The 16,498-nt window shown below is 33.8% G+C and overlaps 2 protein-coding genes across 2 annotated transcripts in view; both read right to left on the reverse strand.

The window, feature by feature from the left end:
• Positions 1–1,284: 1,284 nt before the first annotated feature.
• LOC149807144 (uncharacterized) overlaps positions 1,285–16,498 on the reverse strand; it is a 58,411-nt gene continuing 43,197 nt past the window's right edge. The window contains exons 12-15 of the mRNA XM_089962715.1: positions 12,551–12,653; positions 11,646–11,725; positions 6,939–7,013; positions 1,285–1,698 (exon numbers count right to left, since the gene is read on the reverse strand). Coding sequence (XP_089818841.1) covers positions 1,615–1,698; positions 6,939–7,013; positions 11,646–11,725; positions 12,551–12,653 — 342 coding nt within the window. The 3' untranslated portion in view covers positions 1,285–1,614. The remainder of the gene's footprint in view (positions 1,699–6,938; positions 7,014–11,645; positions 11,726–12,550; positions 12,654–16,498) is intronic.
• LOC149807145 (uncharacterized) overlaps positions 1,705–16,498 on the reverse strand; it is an 80,999-nt gene continuing 66,205 nt past the window's right edge. Inside the window, exon 2 of the mRNA XM_089962705.1 lies at positions 1,705–2,312. The gene's annotated coding sequence lies outside the window, so the exon portion shown is untranslated. The remainder of the gene's footprint in view (positions 2,313–16,498) is intronic.

Consider the following 16,498-nt stretch of genomic DNA (forward strand, 5'->3'; position numbering starts at 1 on the left):
GTTCTTCCTCCACCATTAATACTGGCCACCATGTTGAAAAATGGCATTAAACCATATAACAACAACAACCAACTTCTTTTGGAATGAGAACATCCTGAAACTATAGTGTCTGGATATTACAGAAAATGTTTCATGTGTCATACTTCAATCTTTCTGTCATCTCTTTATTCTTTCATGTTAAATGACAACATTTGTGCGAAGAACATGGCAGACAGTGATTTAAAGAAAAGTAATTTTGAAAACCTACAGCACTTCACCCCACCTCTTTCCCCAACAACAAAACCGTATTCAGTTTAAGATAGCAAATTTTCTGGTCAATTGTGGCAGTATTAAAGTTAGAAGTAAAAAGAGTGTAACGTCTCCAGCACTTTTAGTTCTGAATGATAGCTTTTTTCTTGTTGTAGTTACAATTCCAATTTCGTGATATAACAGTGCTTATTTACATTTTATAAGAATGTGTTTCCTATGCCATTACAACATGGAACTCAATTTAAAGTTTTCTTTTGCAATCTCTCTATCTCTCTCTCTCACTGAAAAAGTGAGAGAGGTATGTCAATATATAATGCAATAATGATGCCATTCAATTAAAAGAGCCCCTCACAAGCCATATTTGCAAAGAATTATACATCATACAGATATTCGCTTGAGTTAGGTTTGTTTATGCATACAAATGAAAAATTGGGCATTAAATTCATACGAAATCAATTGTCTTAATCATGCAAGGAAAAAAATCACTGAACTTATTCCTATTTTCATCAAAGAGAAAGAATAAGTCCGCACAGTATGACAGATGCTATTTACAGTATGACAGATGCTATCTACAGTATGGCAGATGCTATTTTCAGTATGACTGATGCTATTTACAGTATGACAGATCCTATTTACAGTGTGACATATGCTATTCAAAGCATGCAGATGCTATTTACAGTATGACAGACACTATTTACAGTATGATGGATTAAAAGTGTGACATGCTATTTACAGCACGACAGACGATATTTACAATATGACATGCTATTTACAATATGTGCCCAATTTGATGGCATGGACTTGGGTGGAGAGTTTGATAACAAAAGCTAGACCAGATCATACGCATGTTCTACTGTGTCTCTCAAACATTTTGATATAAAACTGCAAGATTATCTAAATTCTGTGTACTTATGAAATAAATACTGGCTATTGATTATATAAGTAGACCATCTTCAGCACTGAAATGCTATCCCTTGATATCGTTCACGCAATGTCCCTAGTGCAATTTAAAACAAGAAACTTGGAGCCAACAAATGAAATCACAAAATTTTATTGAGCTTATAATATAATTAGTCTTTGCAACATGCTTTACTGATTAAGAAATGTGCCTGGTGTTCTTGTAACCAAAGATAGGATTGTTATTTATTACACAAATCAATTTTCCATACCATCTCGAAAATGATCAGAATATGAGCAGAATACAGTTGATCAGTGACATCTCAACAAGTTTACAAATTTGTGTTGATTCACAGCCTTTGTTGGCTGTTCCTTCCTGGCTCAGTAATTCAGAACCCTATTAAGGAAAAATGACAGAATTTTTGTAGTCCTTGCTACAGACATCAAGACAGAAGTTATATTGAACTTTCAAATGTAGAAGTTAAGGACAGATTCACAGTGTTCCTGCTGTCCAGACATGGCATGTGGGTTGCCCTTCTCCAAGATGTATTGCTGCAATAAAGAAATTATAGATGTCAGTCAATTAAAAAAATAAACTTGCAACTGGCAGACAAGTCTAAGTTTGTTTGTCTTGTGTAGAATTTCCAGTTAATGGTTTAGACCCTGACCTGCCAGAGTAACCATTTATCTTACTGTATATAAAATAAACTAACTAACCCTGTAAATTTGCAATGTTGAAAACAGATGATTCATAAGATTCAGAAACTACCCATACCATATTTACCATATATGTTGGGACACTGTATTTGTTGGGACATCATAAATTAATTTTTAAAGTATTTTTTCATGCACTGTATGTTTTGGAACACATCATTATTTCGATTCATTAAGTTGTGAGACACCTTTTAAATCAATAAAATTTACATATCTGAATATGTAATCCAACTTAAATTTTATTTTAAAAATATATAAAACTCTGTAGTTGAGATAAAACTCTTTAATCCAATGCAGCTTCATCTCATCAACCCAACCCTTCTCCTGCATGATCCATTCTTTCAGTGTATGAATATTTTTTAGCTATCTCATTCCATGAAAAACTATTACTGGAGGCAACAAATCTCCTGAAGTGGAAACTACAAAGACTAAAGTTAGATTTTCTCTAAAATCTGCACTAGTCATGCTGATTCTCAATTTTAATCCCCATCTTGTTGACAGTCCATCCAGGAAAGAGAGCAAAGTACACAGAAATTTCACTGGAATTTAATTCATGTTAATGATGATATTGTCATCAAAATCAACTTCCTTTCTTCTGGCTTTCACAAATTTATCTAATGATTTAATTTTCTCCAAATCTTCTGGGTGATGCTGGTCATCAATGTCAGTGCTCAAGGCACTATATTGTGTCACTTAAAAAATTGTTCCATTCTTTCAATTTATTTTCAAAATTCCTGTGCATAACAGTAAAAAGGAACCTAAGTTAGCTTCCCTATGTTGGCTGACTTTGTATATTAAAATTGTTTTTACAAATCTGCACACTTAAAGGAATCCAAAGTTGGCTTCTGAGGTTGGCTTGCTTTGTAATAAGAAAAAACCTTTGTATTTGATATAGTGTCACTAAGTTCAAACAATGAATTCATTGCTTGCTGCCAATTGTGTTTATTCATAACTTGGTTTATTTTCTTGGCATATGTAGTCATAATTAATACAAACATGCATTGATGTCTGGGGTAAATAGTATACACAGCAATAACTTGCATTAATAATACTTTTGTAGTTTCACCATAAGTTCTGGGACAGGAATTTTTAAAATTATTTTATCTTGTCCCAATATATATGGTAAATATGGTAATTTGTTTTTTATAGTGGGGTTTCAATGATCATCTGCAACTGCTGAATAAACATTTTCATTCACTCATCCACCCATATCAATTTACCTAATATGTTTTTAAAAACTATTGAGGATGTAAAAGCAACAATTCTACTAACAACTTATTAACCCATGCCCACAAATTGATTTACCTAACATGTTTTTAAAAATAATTGATAATTTATAACCAAGAAATTCGACAAACAACTTATACCTGAATCTTTTGAAACAATTTGGGTACTCAGAACTTATGCATTCCAACACACAGCATGGCACACAACAAATGCTTTTCCTTCTTTAACTCTATTTTTAAGTGCAGTTAAGTATGGAAGCATTGGAACAGTTGTTCTTGCCTAAGCAAAAACATCTGAAAGTGCAAGCAGTAAATCTACTTAATTTTTCCCCCCTTATTTTTTCTTCTGTGGAAAAAATACAAAAGAGGATATTTTCTTTTCCTATGTTAATATCAGACATATCTGTGGTAAAAAAAAAACACAAGTAAAAACATTTTTGTTATCACATGATGAAATATATATAGTATTTATGCAGACAAAAAAAAATGTCTTTTTATTACATACCAAACCTGCTCCAGAATCAAAACTTGGAAGATTAAACTCACTCTTGAGCACAATACCTCACCCACCTTTTGTTCATACACTGATCCTATTAGTAATAGTGACTTAAGAGAGGCCTTCTGTGGGTCAGTGGTTCATCTCAGGGTTTCCTAGGTTCTTTTTCCATCAAATATGCTGAATGTGCTGAAAAATGCCATTAAACCCATACCAACAACTTAAGAGATTGGTATGATTTGGTTGACTTAGTTTTTGACATTTGTAAACTATTTGATCATATATGATAACAAAGCAAGTCCAGCTGAAGAATGCATTACAGTGAGATTATCACTGTTGTCAAGGAAGTAAGGGGAAATAACTTCAGAGAGATGTGAATAGCATCGAGACCAATTTCTTCAGCAGTAATTCCTTTCTGTGTCTGAAATGTAATGTAATTTTTAGTATTTTGTTCCAGCTTGCAAAGTGCTCTTTTTTTGCTGCTGGTACAAATTAAGCAGGCACAAACAATCAAGTGTCCCATGGAATGATGGGAAATCTTATACTGTCACATGTGAAAATATAAGGATATATTTTTCATACGTGAAAATATAGGAATGAAAAAAATGAAAAATTAGTTCACCAATAAGGTGCTATATTTCACACTCAAGTACATGTCAAATTCCAATAATAACATATATTTGTCTTTTTGTAATTGTTCATCTTTTTACTAATTTACTTTTTTGTTAAATAGTATGAAACATATTTACAAATGAAGTTACAAAGTGTAGTTTAGGACATGAGACACTCATTATTTTGGGGTCCTTTTTCAAATTGTTATTTTCATGGAACCATATGCACTTGCAGGGGATAAGATAATTAATTACTCAGTCACAGAATTGGCAGTGCTGGTTAAAGCATGTTCAGTTCTTCTAATTCAGTCTTGATAATTTGTAATTTAATATTAATTCATGTAGCACTAACAAACAAAAACAAAACTTGCGCTTTCTAAAACAATATTCAGAATAAGACTATTCATTATTCAATCATAGATAGCATCTAGCATTTATTTCCTACTCATGATACCATGATACATGGTTCAAGTTCTACTTAGTCAACAGGACAGAAATTGTGTCTGTAAATGGAAAACATTCCAGCCAAGTTGATCTAAGTTTTGGTGTTTGATAAGGCTCTGTTTTAGGCCCCATTCTCTTCATTCTATACACTCTTACACGTCATTGACTGACAAATGTATGTTGATGACACTCAAATATACAAATGTAGCTTCGCGATGAAGATGAGGCTACCATCAAAGACATAGTGAGTGCATTTATGATGTGAAGTCATGGATGACATGTAGCAAGCTGCAGATGAATGATTTTAAATCTGAAGCCATCTTGATCACCACGCAAAGACTTTCTCATTCATATCCTTTATCTCAAACAATAAGTGTCAGCAAAACCAACATTAAATTCACACAGTCAGTATGAAACCTAGGTGTCGTTCTCTGAGATGCATCAGCTCCATTTACAATTTTCTTTTAACTAATGCCACTAAACACTTGTGTGTTCCTTAGTACTTTCAAGACTGGACTATTGTAATTCATTAATATCTGCTTCATCTCAGTATTTACCATAAAAACTTCATAAAGTTCAAAACACTGCTGCACTTTTCCCCTTCTCCATAACCTTCAGTGGCTACCTGTTCGATCCAGAATCTAACACAATGCTACATTTCACTGACTGCCTCCATTGGCATACCTATCTGATATCACCCTTGTGTGAACTCTATCAAGAAACTTGCACTCCTCTTCTGACATTTGCATTCTCATTGTTCCCGCTGCTAAAACAAAGTCATATGAACAATGTTCTTTTATTACCTACACCCAACTATGCAGAACAAACTGCCCATAGATCTTAGACACAAGAACACTGATCTCATTCAAGAGTGCTCTTAAAACTTAAAACAAAGACTTAATAATGTTTACTTCCTTGATTATTGTCAGCATCTTTTTGTTTTTGTAATCTTGTTGTTGCATATGTTTTTATGTGTTATCTAATATTGTAAATGTTTATAGCTTAGGACTAAGTGCTGTATTAAGTCCACATTATTATTATTAACAGTATATTTATTTTGGTTGCTTTTCTAACAAAGTTTAAAAGAAATGGACAAATCAGTAAAGAGTCAGCAAATCATGTGCTAAAACTTGCCAGACGTATACTACTATATTAGCATCACCTGTCTGCTTATTCAAAGTTTACTACAATGCCAGTGACACTAGCATCACCTGTCAGCTTATTCAAAGTTTACTACAATGCCAGTGGTAGCTGTATCAACTGTCTGGTTATTCACAGTTTACTACAATGCCAGTGGTAGTTGTATCAACTGTCTGGTTATTCACAGTTTACTACAATGCCAGTGGTAGCTGTATCAACTGTCTGGTTATTCAAAGTTTACTACAATGCCAGTGACACTAACATCACCTGTCTGCTTATTCAAAGTTTACTACAATGCCAGTGGTAGTTGTATCAACTGTCTGGTTATTCAAAGTTTACTACAATGCCAGTGGCACTAACATCACCTGTCTGCTTATTCAGAGTTTACTAAAATGCCAGTGGTAGTTGTATCAACTGTCTGGTTATTCAAAGTTTACTACAATGCCAGTGACACTAGCATCACCTGTCTGCTTATTCAGAGTTTACTACAATGCCAGTGGTAGTTGTATCAACTGTCTGGTTATTCAAAGTTTACTACAATGCCAGTGACATTAGCATCACCTGTCTGCTTATTCAAAGTTTACTACAATGCTAGTGGCACTAACATCACCTGTCTGCTTATTCAAAGTTTACTACAATGCCAGTGACACTAACATCACCTGTCTGCTTATTCAAAGTTTACTACAATGCCAGTGGTAGTTGTATCACCTGTCTGCTTATTCAAAGTTTACTACAATGCCAGTGACACTAACATCACCTGTCTGCTTATTCAAAGTTTTATACAAAGCCAGTGGCACTAACATCACCTGTCTGCTTATTCAAAGTTTACTACACTGTCAGTGGTACATTTTGATTAGTCAAGTAAAATAACTACAAATATACTCAAAAACTGCTTGACAGTTTTTTTATATCTCAGATTCTATGTTGGTCAATTAAAACTGATAGGTCTTGGAGTGAGAATGGTGCAAGTTAGACACATGGTAGCCCATGCATATTTTTAGAGGTAATTTTCCTTCTAGAAGTTACAAAACACTGCTTGGTTGAATAACTAATGCTCATTCCAAAGATTAATTAATTTCTGATAAAAATGAAAATAAAAATGAAGAATGTAGAACAGTACCACAGTGTGAAATAATGGCGGTGTGAGTGTGAGAAAACTACCTCAAGCTCTTCAAGAGTTGCAGTACCATCATCAATCTTCTTCCCTATTCCTGTTGTATAGCTGTTGTATCGCTCCTGAAATGAAACACATTTTTTTCAATAGATTTATTTGTTTTAGGGTGATGTTCAATTACATATAATTAAATCATTTACATGTATTCATGAACAGATTCTCATATTTTGTTATGTATATCTATATTGTCCATTTAAATTTTGTCCCTGAATGCAGTTTGTACAGGTCATTTGTAAACAATATATTACATAGCTAACTTTTGTCCATGATTGCAGATTGTACTTGAAGGTCATGATCACTGGCAAATATGTTTACTTGGAATTTTGGCTAGGATCTTGGGTTCCCCCTTGGAAATTCTAATGTCTAGTCTTATTTACAAAATTTAGAATGTTCTAGAAAGCAAACTTGCTTACCAATTTCTTTGGAAAAAGACCCACATCCTTGTCCTCTTACTGTGTCTTAGTTTCTTTTATACAAGGCTGCTTACATCAAAATTATTCATTCCTAATTTAACATCAGCCTAGTGGAATCTCTTTTAGTTGTGTTCAGATGTAATTTGATAGGAATGAATTTAAATTATTAGCTGGAATTACAAAGTGCTCAGTGACTTTTTGGACTAAAACATTGCTTTGGGATTATTGAGGAATCATTCAAAGACATTCAGGACTATATCATTGTGATACATCAAGACTGTTTGGTGTATCAAACTACTCAAAGCTATTAGTACATCAACACATTCAAGACTGGAATTTGTTTGGAACACTGTATAAATCTTCAGGATTATTTGAGATTAAATTCACAATACTGTAAGTTCCTTTTAAATTTTCATTTTAAAATGTTAGAGAACTAAATTATTTGTTGAGTTCTAACACAAGGACTTGAAAAAATATGTCTGAAATTGTCTTCAGTTTTGTAGTTTAGCATAGTGGTATGAAAAAACATATCCTTGACATTTTCTTAGGTTCTATAGTTAAACATCGCTATGTTTAACTAGAAGAAGTGGTACATAATGTATGGTGTCCATCATTTTTACAAAATATAATGTTGATGATCCATTTGATTTGAAATTAACAGTTGCACATGTAAAAACAGGTATAAAGAATACTGATTTTCACAGATGGAGTCATTTCTATAGTGGATGAATGCCTATCAAGAAAAGCAAAGGTTTAATCAAGTTTTTACCAACACCAATCATGTCACCATGTTGATGTAACTTATTCCATTGATTGCCATGATGCAATGTACAATTTCATTGACATTTTATTATTTTTTGTGGGTATAAATTTTGTTTTGTAAAACTGACTGTTTAAATTTATGGAATGGGAGAAGGTGGCATATTGTCTTTGCAGAGGATTGCTTGTAGAAACCACAAAAATAAAGGAAAATGAGTTGACAGTTTCTGAAATCTTTTTTGACTAAATTGTTTTAAACTTATGCTTTTTACACCACTGTCAAACTAGATGACTGTCAATATATATACATGATGTCACAGATGACAGTCAATTTATATACATCATGTCACAGATGATTGCTAAACAGGATTAAGCCTATACATGTCTTTCTGGTGGTAAAACCACAATTTTGTTTACAAAGAAAATGGAAGTATAATAAAACTTATGATAATAGCATGTAAACCTCACTGTTCTTTGAAGATAAGCATTATTGCATAACACTCTGATTGGAGATTCTCAGTATAACATATCAATGGGTAACAATTACATGTGGTACAAGACATTGAAATTATGAAACTTCCTGATGCATATAACTATCTAAAACAATATAATATTACCCAATGCCCACAACTATCTAAAATATCACAACATTATCCAATGCCCATAACTATGTTACCCAATGCCCACAACTATCTAAAATATCACAACATTATCCAATGCCCATAACTATGTTACCCAATGCCCACAACTATCTAAAATATCACATTATCCAATGCCCATAACTATGTTACTGAATGCCCACAACTATCTAAAATATCACAACATTATCCAATGCCCATAACTATGTTACCCAATGCCCACAACTATCTAAAATATCACAACATTATCCAATGCCCATAACTATGTTACTGAATGCCCACAACTATCTAAAATATCACAACATTATCCAATGCCCATAACTATGTTACTGAATGACCACAACTATCTAAAATATCACAACATTATCCAATGCCCATAACTATTGTACCCAATGCCCACAACTATCTAAAATATCACAACATTATCCAATGCCCATAACTATGTTACTGAATGCCCACAACTATCTAAAATATCACAACATTATCCAATGCCCATAACTATGTTACCCAATGCCCACAACTATCTAAAATATCACAACATTATCCAATGCCCATAACTATGTTACTGAATGACCACAACTATCTAAAATATCACAACATTATCCAGTGCCCATAACTATTTTACCCAATGCCCACAACTATCTAAAATATCACAACATTATCCAATGCCCATAACTATGTTACCCAATGACCACAACTATCTAAAATATCATAATGTTACCCAGTGCCCACAACTATGTTACCCAATGAACAAAAAATGACACCCAATGACCACACCTATCTTAAACACAGTATTGCTGCCCAATGACCACAATTTGTGTTACCCAATGAACACAACTTTGTCAACCAATGACCACAATTATCTAAAACACCATACATTACCCAATGACCACAATTATGTTATCATATTTACTGTATATCTTGGAATATGATAAAATAAAGGAATTTGTTCCCTTCTCAGAACTTAAGAAGAATATATTTTCTCCTGGATCACATGTCCCAAGACTTAAGAAACAAAATAAATTTTTATTGAATTTGCACACACACCCCACAAACATTGCATATTACAATAAAATAGATAAACAAAATGATTATTTGATAATAACATGAATAAAGCTAACGTTGTACTGTTATTATCATTAATTCCCCTTCTCTTTCATCATGAGCAGTTTATTAAAGACAAATTATATCCACAAACTGCTTATATGCAGCATATGCATCCTTACTGTAGTGTGTGTTGCATATGTCAGATAAAGCATGACACATTGTTTATCTAAGTGAATATAGAGAAATGAATCATGTTTCGCTGTATTCAAAGGTTTGAATATGTTATCAGACTGAAAACTGGATCCATCAAAATTGCAAATGAGAGACAGAGAGGGAGAGAGCAATATCAACCAAATGCTTGAAGGCAACTGCCATTCACAGATGACATGGCGTAAGGTGCAAAATAACCAAGACTGTAAGATTGTATTATATCCAGGTTAACTATATGATAGTACCTTGCAATAAAAATCATTCTAATCATTTTGCTGGCATTGGTTACAAAAAGTACATTAAAGCAAGTCAATGCTATGTATAATATTTACCCTGCAGTCATCAGTGTTCATTTATATCAACCATGATTACAGATGGCAAACAAATAGAAGCCCAGGTGGTGAATAAACAGAACTGGTAGAGATGCAGTAAACTCATTGTTTGAACTTAACAGCAGGGTATCAAATACAAAGGTTATTTTATTACAAAGCAAGCTGAAACCAAAAGCTGACTTTGGATTCTTTTTAGTGTGCAAATTTATTTCACAAATACAAAGCTGGCCTACAAAGGAAAGCCAACTTTGGTTCCTTTTACTGGTTTTCACAGGAAATTTTAAGATAAATTGAAACAATGGAAAGTTTTTACAGCAACACAATCTAGTGCTTGACCGAGCATCTCCCAGAAGATTTTAAGGAGAAAATAAAATCATTCCATGAATTCATGAAGGCCAGAAGAGAAGATGATTTTGCTGACAATATGATCATTAACACGGATGAAACTCCAGTGCACTTTCATCTCATTCATGGATGGACTGTCAATGAGAATTCACATGACTGGTGCAGATAAATTTTTTTATCTTTAGTCCTTGCAGTTTTCACAGCAGATGTGTTGCCTCCAGTGATAATTGTTCAAGTTATGAGGAAGCTAAAATATATTCATGCACCGAAAGGATGGATGGTATCTATGCTGGAGGATGGTTGGGTTGATGAGGTGATGCTTCAGTGGATTCGAAAGTTTTATTTCAAGAACACAATTTAATATTTTTTAAAATAAAATTTAAGTTCGAGTACATTTTCTGATGTAATTTTCAAATGATTTAAAAGGTGTCCCACAACTTATGACTCATAAAGAACATTGATGTGTCCCAGAACATACAGTGCACAAAAAATACTTTAAAAAAAAATGTACTGTGTTCAAAGAACCATGATGTCCCAAAATATGTGGTACATATTGTACTCAGTGCCCACAACTGTTACCCAATGACCAAAACTGTTTAAAATACCATAATGTTACCAATGACCAAAACTGTCTAAAATACCATAATGTTACCAAGTGAATACATCTGTCATAAATACCATAATGTTATCCAGTTAATACATCTATCATAAATACCATAATTTTACACAATGAACACATCTATCATAAATACCATAATGTTATTCAATGCCCAAACCTATCATCTAAAATCATGTTACCCAATCACCAGTGACCAGAACTACTAACCTGTAATGATTGTAATCAATACACGCATCATATATTTTTGAAGACTTTTTTCTTATTTTTTGTTGTTGCAATTTTTGAATTTTACAGTATTTTAATCTTTCTGAGAAAGAACAAATCAAATTACCTTCACCAGGTTTTTCAGCACTCCATCCTGTATCAGCTTTGATGCATTTTTCAAACCTCGGGCAAATGTGTCCATTGCACCTGCAAGGTAAATTTTTCTTAAAAGGAACCATTCCCAAAAACATGGAATGAACAGCATGGAGCTATTGATGAGGCCAAAAGTCTGACTTGAATTAAGTAACGCTGGTGTATTTTAGGTTTAGACTTAACTTGATGACAAATCACAATGTAGGAAAGCCATTTTAAATAAAATAGACATGGTGAAATGAATAAAGATCAACTACATGTATAATTTTTCAACAAAAACTAAAAACCAACACAAGACTTAAAGGATGTGCAAGTTTTAATCCATTAACTTTTGTAAATGAAGGCTGTTTAAATAGACTTTTAACCCTCCAAATTCTAGAACTCCTGACAAATACTCAAAGCAACTACTTCCAAGTGTGATGAAAATAAACATTCCAGTTATTATGATTAACATCTTTAATAAGCAATAATTTTCTCTCACTAATGACATTATATGATATACAAATCAGCCTGTGATCAGTGTTCATCATATAGTTAAGTACACAAGAGTTCCAATAAACAACATATTTTTTATTATTGAGGCTTTTATTTTATTTCACTGAAAAGTGCAATAGTGTAACTTTTAAATGCTCACAAAGAGGTTGATGGTTGTAGCATTAGAAAGGAAATCTTCATTACTGCATTTGAGCATTATTATCTATTATATGGTATATAATCTTTACATACACCATCTTTTGCATTCCAATATGGAACTGAAAACCCGAGTTTTGATAAGTTCGAAATTGTGACTTATTTAGAGACTTCACTGTGCAAATATATGCTTCATTTTTACATCCATTACTGAATCTCTCAACTAAGAGTATCTCTGCAAATACCAACCTATGTGGGCGATGTACATATCTTTAAGATCTGTGGACTCTCTACGTACTTTGCAATCAAAGTTCAGACCACCTGGTTGAATTCCTCCTTGCTCTATTACAGTCTGGGGAAACAGTTAAGACTGAATACTATAGGGTAAATGATGAATTTCAGATTATAAACAAAATAAACACATTAATGATCTTTGAAGATGCATGACAAGGATATGAGGGATATATGAAAAGATCTAAATATTTTGTTATCTATTTTGAACCTGTCAATCACAGACAAGGTGATCTGCAGCTGCATGTGCAGCATGTAGGACACCTGCAGATGCATGTGCATGATGTAAAACACCTGCAGCTGCATGTGCAGCATGTAGGACACCTGCAGATGCATGTGCACAATGTAGAACAACTGCAGATGCATGCACAGCATGTAGGACACCTGCAGATGCATGTGCATAATGTAGAATACATGCAGGTGCATGTGCATGTAGGACACCTGCAGATGCATGTGCACAATGTAGAAAAACTGCAGCTGCATGTGCAGCATGTAGGACACCTGCAGAGGCATGTGCATAATGTAGAACACCTGCAGCTGCATGTGCAGTATGTAGGACACCTGCAGCAGCATGTACAGCATGTAGGACACCTGCAAATGTATGTGCATGATGCATAATAGGTAAGTGTATGTGATTAGGACTTTTAATGTAGCTTTAAACAAATTTCAGTCATATCGCTATGATGTCTGCAGTGTGGTAGTTTTTTGTGATGTCTAGCACTGGGGCATCATGCTGCAGACATGTAGGATGATGTCCCACCCAGCTGCATTTTCCTGACACCAGGCTGACCAGTCCTAACACTAATCTCTTAATGCTAAGTGCCAAGCAAGCCAGCTGTTAGTATCATTTTTGTAAGTCTTTAGTTATGACTCTGCTGGGGTTCGAACCCACGATCTCCTGCTTCCAAGGCAGATGCTCTAACCACTAGGCCACCACAGCGGTCATAATAGGTAAGTGACAGTAACATAAAATTGTTGGGAGGATAACAATTCTACTAATGAACAAAGTGAATACATAAATGCGGTTAATTCTAGGTACTATTAAGGTAGTCTCCAGCTGATATCAAGGCCAGCTTGGACAAAGTTTACAAATGTAATTCTCTGTCATATCCTGCAATTTAGTTGTTGTTTTATTATTTTCAAGATGGTTGCAAATCCATGAAATAGGACTTGTGCTCTGGAAGACCATTTGTCTGTGATTGGTGAGTGGGAAGTGCTTGAAGTGAAGTGACACAGTAGTAGATACTTCTATCATTAATAACATTAATTACCTGCAGTTTTAAATATAACAAAAAATGACTTGAGAGTCAGAAAGATTTGTGTAAGATGGGTCTCATATTTGATCAAAATAGACTCAGATTAAAATCAAACAATAGCTACTTGCCAAATATAAAAAGAGAGACCAGAGATGAAATTGTCATAAGCAAGGAAAATAGATTTACTTTTTGAAACCCACACAAGTAAAGATAATAAAGTCTGAATGGAAGAAAATGTTCAGAGACAACAAATAGCTCTATACAGTCAGACTGTTGATAGTTTTATGGTCATTATTGTTCTATGCAAAAGTGCTTGTCATTCAGATGCCTGACTCTTAGCATCCATAGACATTTCATATGCTCCAGTGCTGCCAAAAGTTGTGGCACAATACCAAACCACCAATCCATGCAATTAAACAGGGTATGAACAATATACCCAATAGCAAATACAAAGTGTCATTTAATGATTGTATAATTGGACTGAGAGCATGTTTTGAGGTGCATGGGGAGTACTTGGAGGGGATGCACTAGTAAAAAGAAGTCTGCTGTACAGTGCAGTTATATTCAGGACTTTGAAATAGTCCTCAATCTTCAACAGGAATTATGTCATCACACAAAGAAAGAATAAAAAAGAAGTGGCCAAATGTACAAAATTCCCCCACAATGACAATGCTATCAAACTCTGAATGAACAAAATTGCCCTGCAATGGCAATGCTATCAGACACTGACTTTATCAAATTACCCCTCAATGGCAATGCTATCAGACACTGACTTTATCAAATTCCCCCACAATGGCAATGCTATCAGACACCCACAATGGCAATGCTATCAGACACTGACTTTATCAAATTCCCCCACAATGGCAATGCTATCAGACACCCACAATGGCAATGCTATCAGACACTGACTTTATCAAATTCCCCCACAATGGCAATGCTGTCAGACACCCACAATGGCAATGCTATCAGACACTGACTTTATCAAAATCCCCCACAATGGCAATGCTATCAGACACTGACTTTATCAAATTCCCCTACAATGACAATGCTATCAGACAATGACTTTAACAAATTCCCCCATAATGGCTATGCCAGCAGACTGACTGTCTGAACCATACTGAGATAATATTGATCCATTTTGCAAAGGTTTCGATAACTGTGTTGAAACCTGTGGCTACTAAGCAAAACCTCTAAATATTTAAGTGAAGAAAGATATCTGGCTATGTCATAACCTCTTGTCAAATACGCTTAACCAAAATATGTCAAACAGCAAGTCACAGATAGCATTTTCCAAATCTGTGGTCAAGTGACAGATTGTCTATTCTATGTGCAGTTTTAAAATAATCAGATTTAAAAAAAAAAAATCTCTTAAAGTAAATTGTTCATAAATACATTGCTGCCATAATTTTAATGGAACAGAAAGGAAAACAATAAATCTCTTATTGTAAATATATTTTCATATATATTGCTGTGATGATTTTAATGGAATAGAAAGGAAAACAATAATTCTCTTATTACAAATATTTTCATATACACTGTTGTGATGATTTTAATGGAATAGAAAGGAAAACAAATCTCTTATTGCAAATATTTTCATATATATTGCTGTGATGATTTTAATGGAATAGAAAGGAAAACAATAATTCTCTTATTGCAAATATTTTCATATCTATTGTTGTGATGATTTTAATGGAAAAGAAAGGAAAACAATAAATCTCTTATTGCAAATATTTTCATAATTGTGATAAAAAACAACACAAACGCCGAAAATTCTGTGTTGTTTTTTATCACAATTCTGAAATTTTTCAACAACATAATGGCATCAAATTATGATCCGCCAAGAGTAATGACATCTTTGAAATATCAAATATTGAAACTATCTGAAAAACAAATGAAAAGCAGCCTTCACAGCAGTTTCTTGAACAAATGTGTTGAGGAGGGGATCGTTCCATCAGGTTTACGACTGAAACTGAAGATATACATAGGAAGCGGAAATGAAGATTTCCAAGATTCTATCGACAGTCTGTTACATAAAGTCATGATAAACATATGTGAGAGATTAGCAGAAGAACAACAAAAAATATCACAAAACGTCGGAAAACAGATGGAAAATGTTAGGGATAAACTGAGGAAGAAAATAGATGGGCAAAGCCTTTTCAGTTTCGACCAAGAAGTATATCAAAAAACAGAATCAACGAAAAATGATATACTTCTTAAGCAAAATGAAAAACTGAACAATTTATGAAAGAGTAAAGAAGAGAAAAATAAACAAGTCAAAAACAATGGAGAACAGCATGTAATCCATCAACAAATGAAAAAACAGCAGCAGAAAAGCAACAAATCATCACAACAACAGAAAAAACAGCAGCATAAAAGTAGTAAATCATCACAACAACAGTAATAAACAGCAAGAAAGGAAATATTCAAAACCCATAGAAACTACTACAAGGAAGAGTAATACTCCTATAGCACCTCCCAAAACTTCAGTAACCCAAAGAGTCAACGCAAGTAGGAATTTTGTAAATTCAAACAAGAACCAACAGGAGGAACAACAGCGAAAAAACTTGACTCCCCAGGGCACAACAAAGAAGACATACGCAGAAGCCGTAAAACGGGGGGATTCAGAAACAGTGACCATGAGAAAGACACT

Source organism: Sinohyriopsis cumingii, chromosome 1 (assembly GCF_028554795.1).
Source record: "Sinohyriopsis cumingii isolate HCF-2022 chromosome 1, ASM2855479v2, whole genome shotgun sequence".
Taxonomy (NCBI): domain Eukaryota; kingdom Metazoa; phylum Mollusca; class Bivalvia; order Unionida; family Unionidae; genus Sinohyriopsis; species Sinohyriopsis cumingii.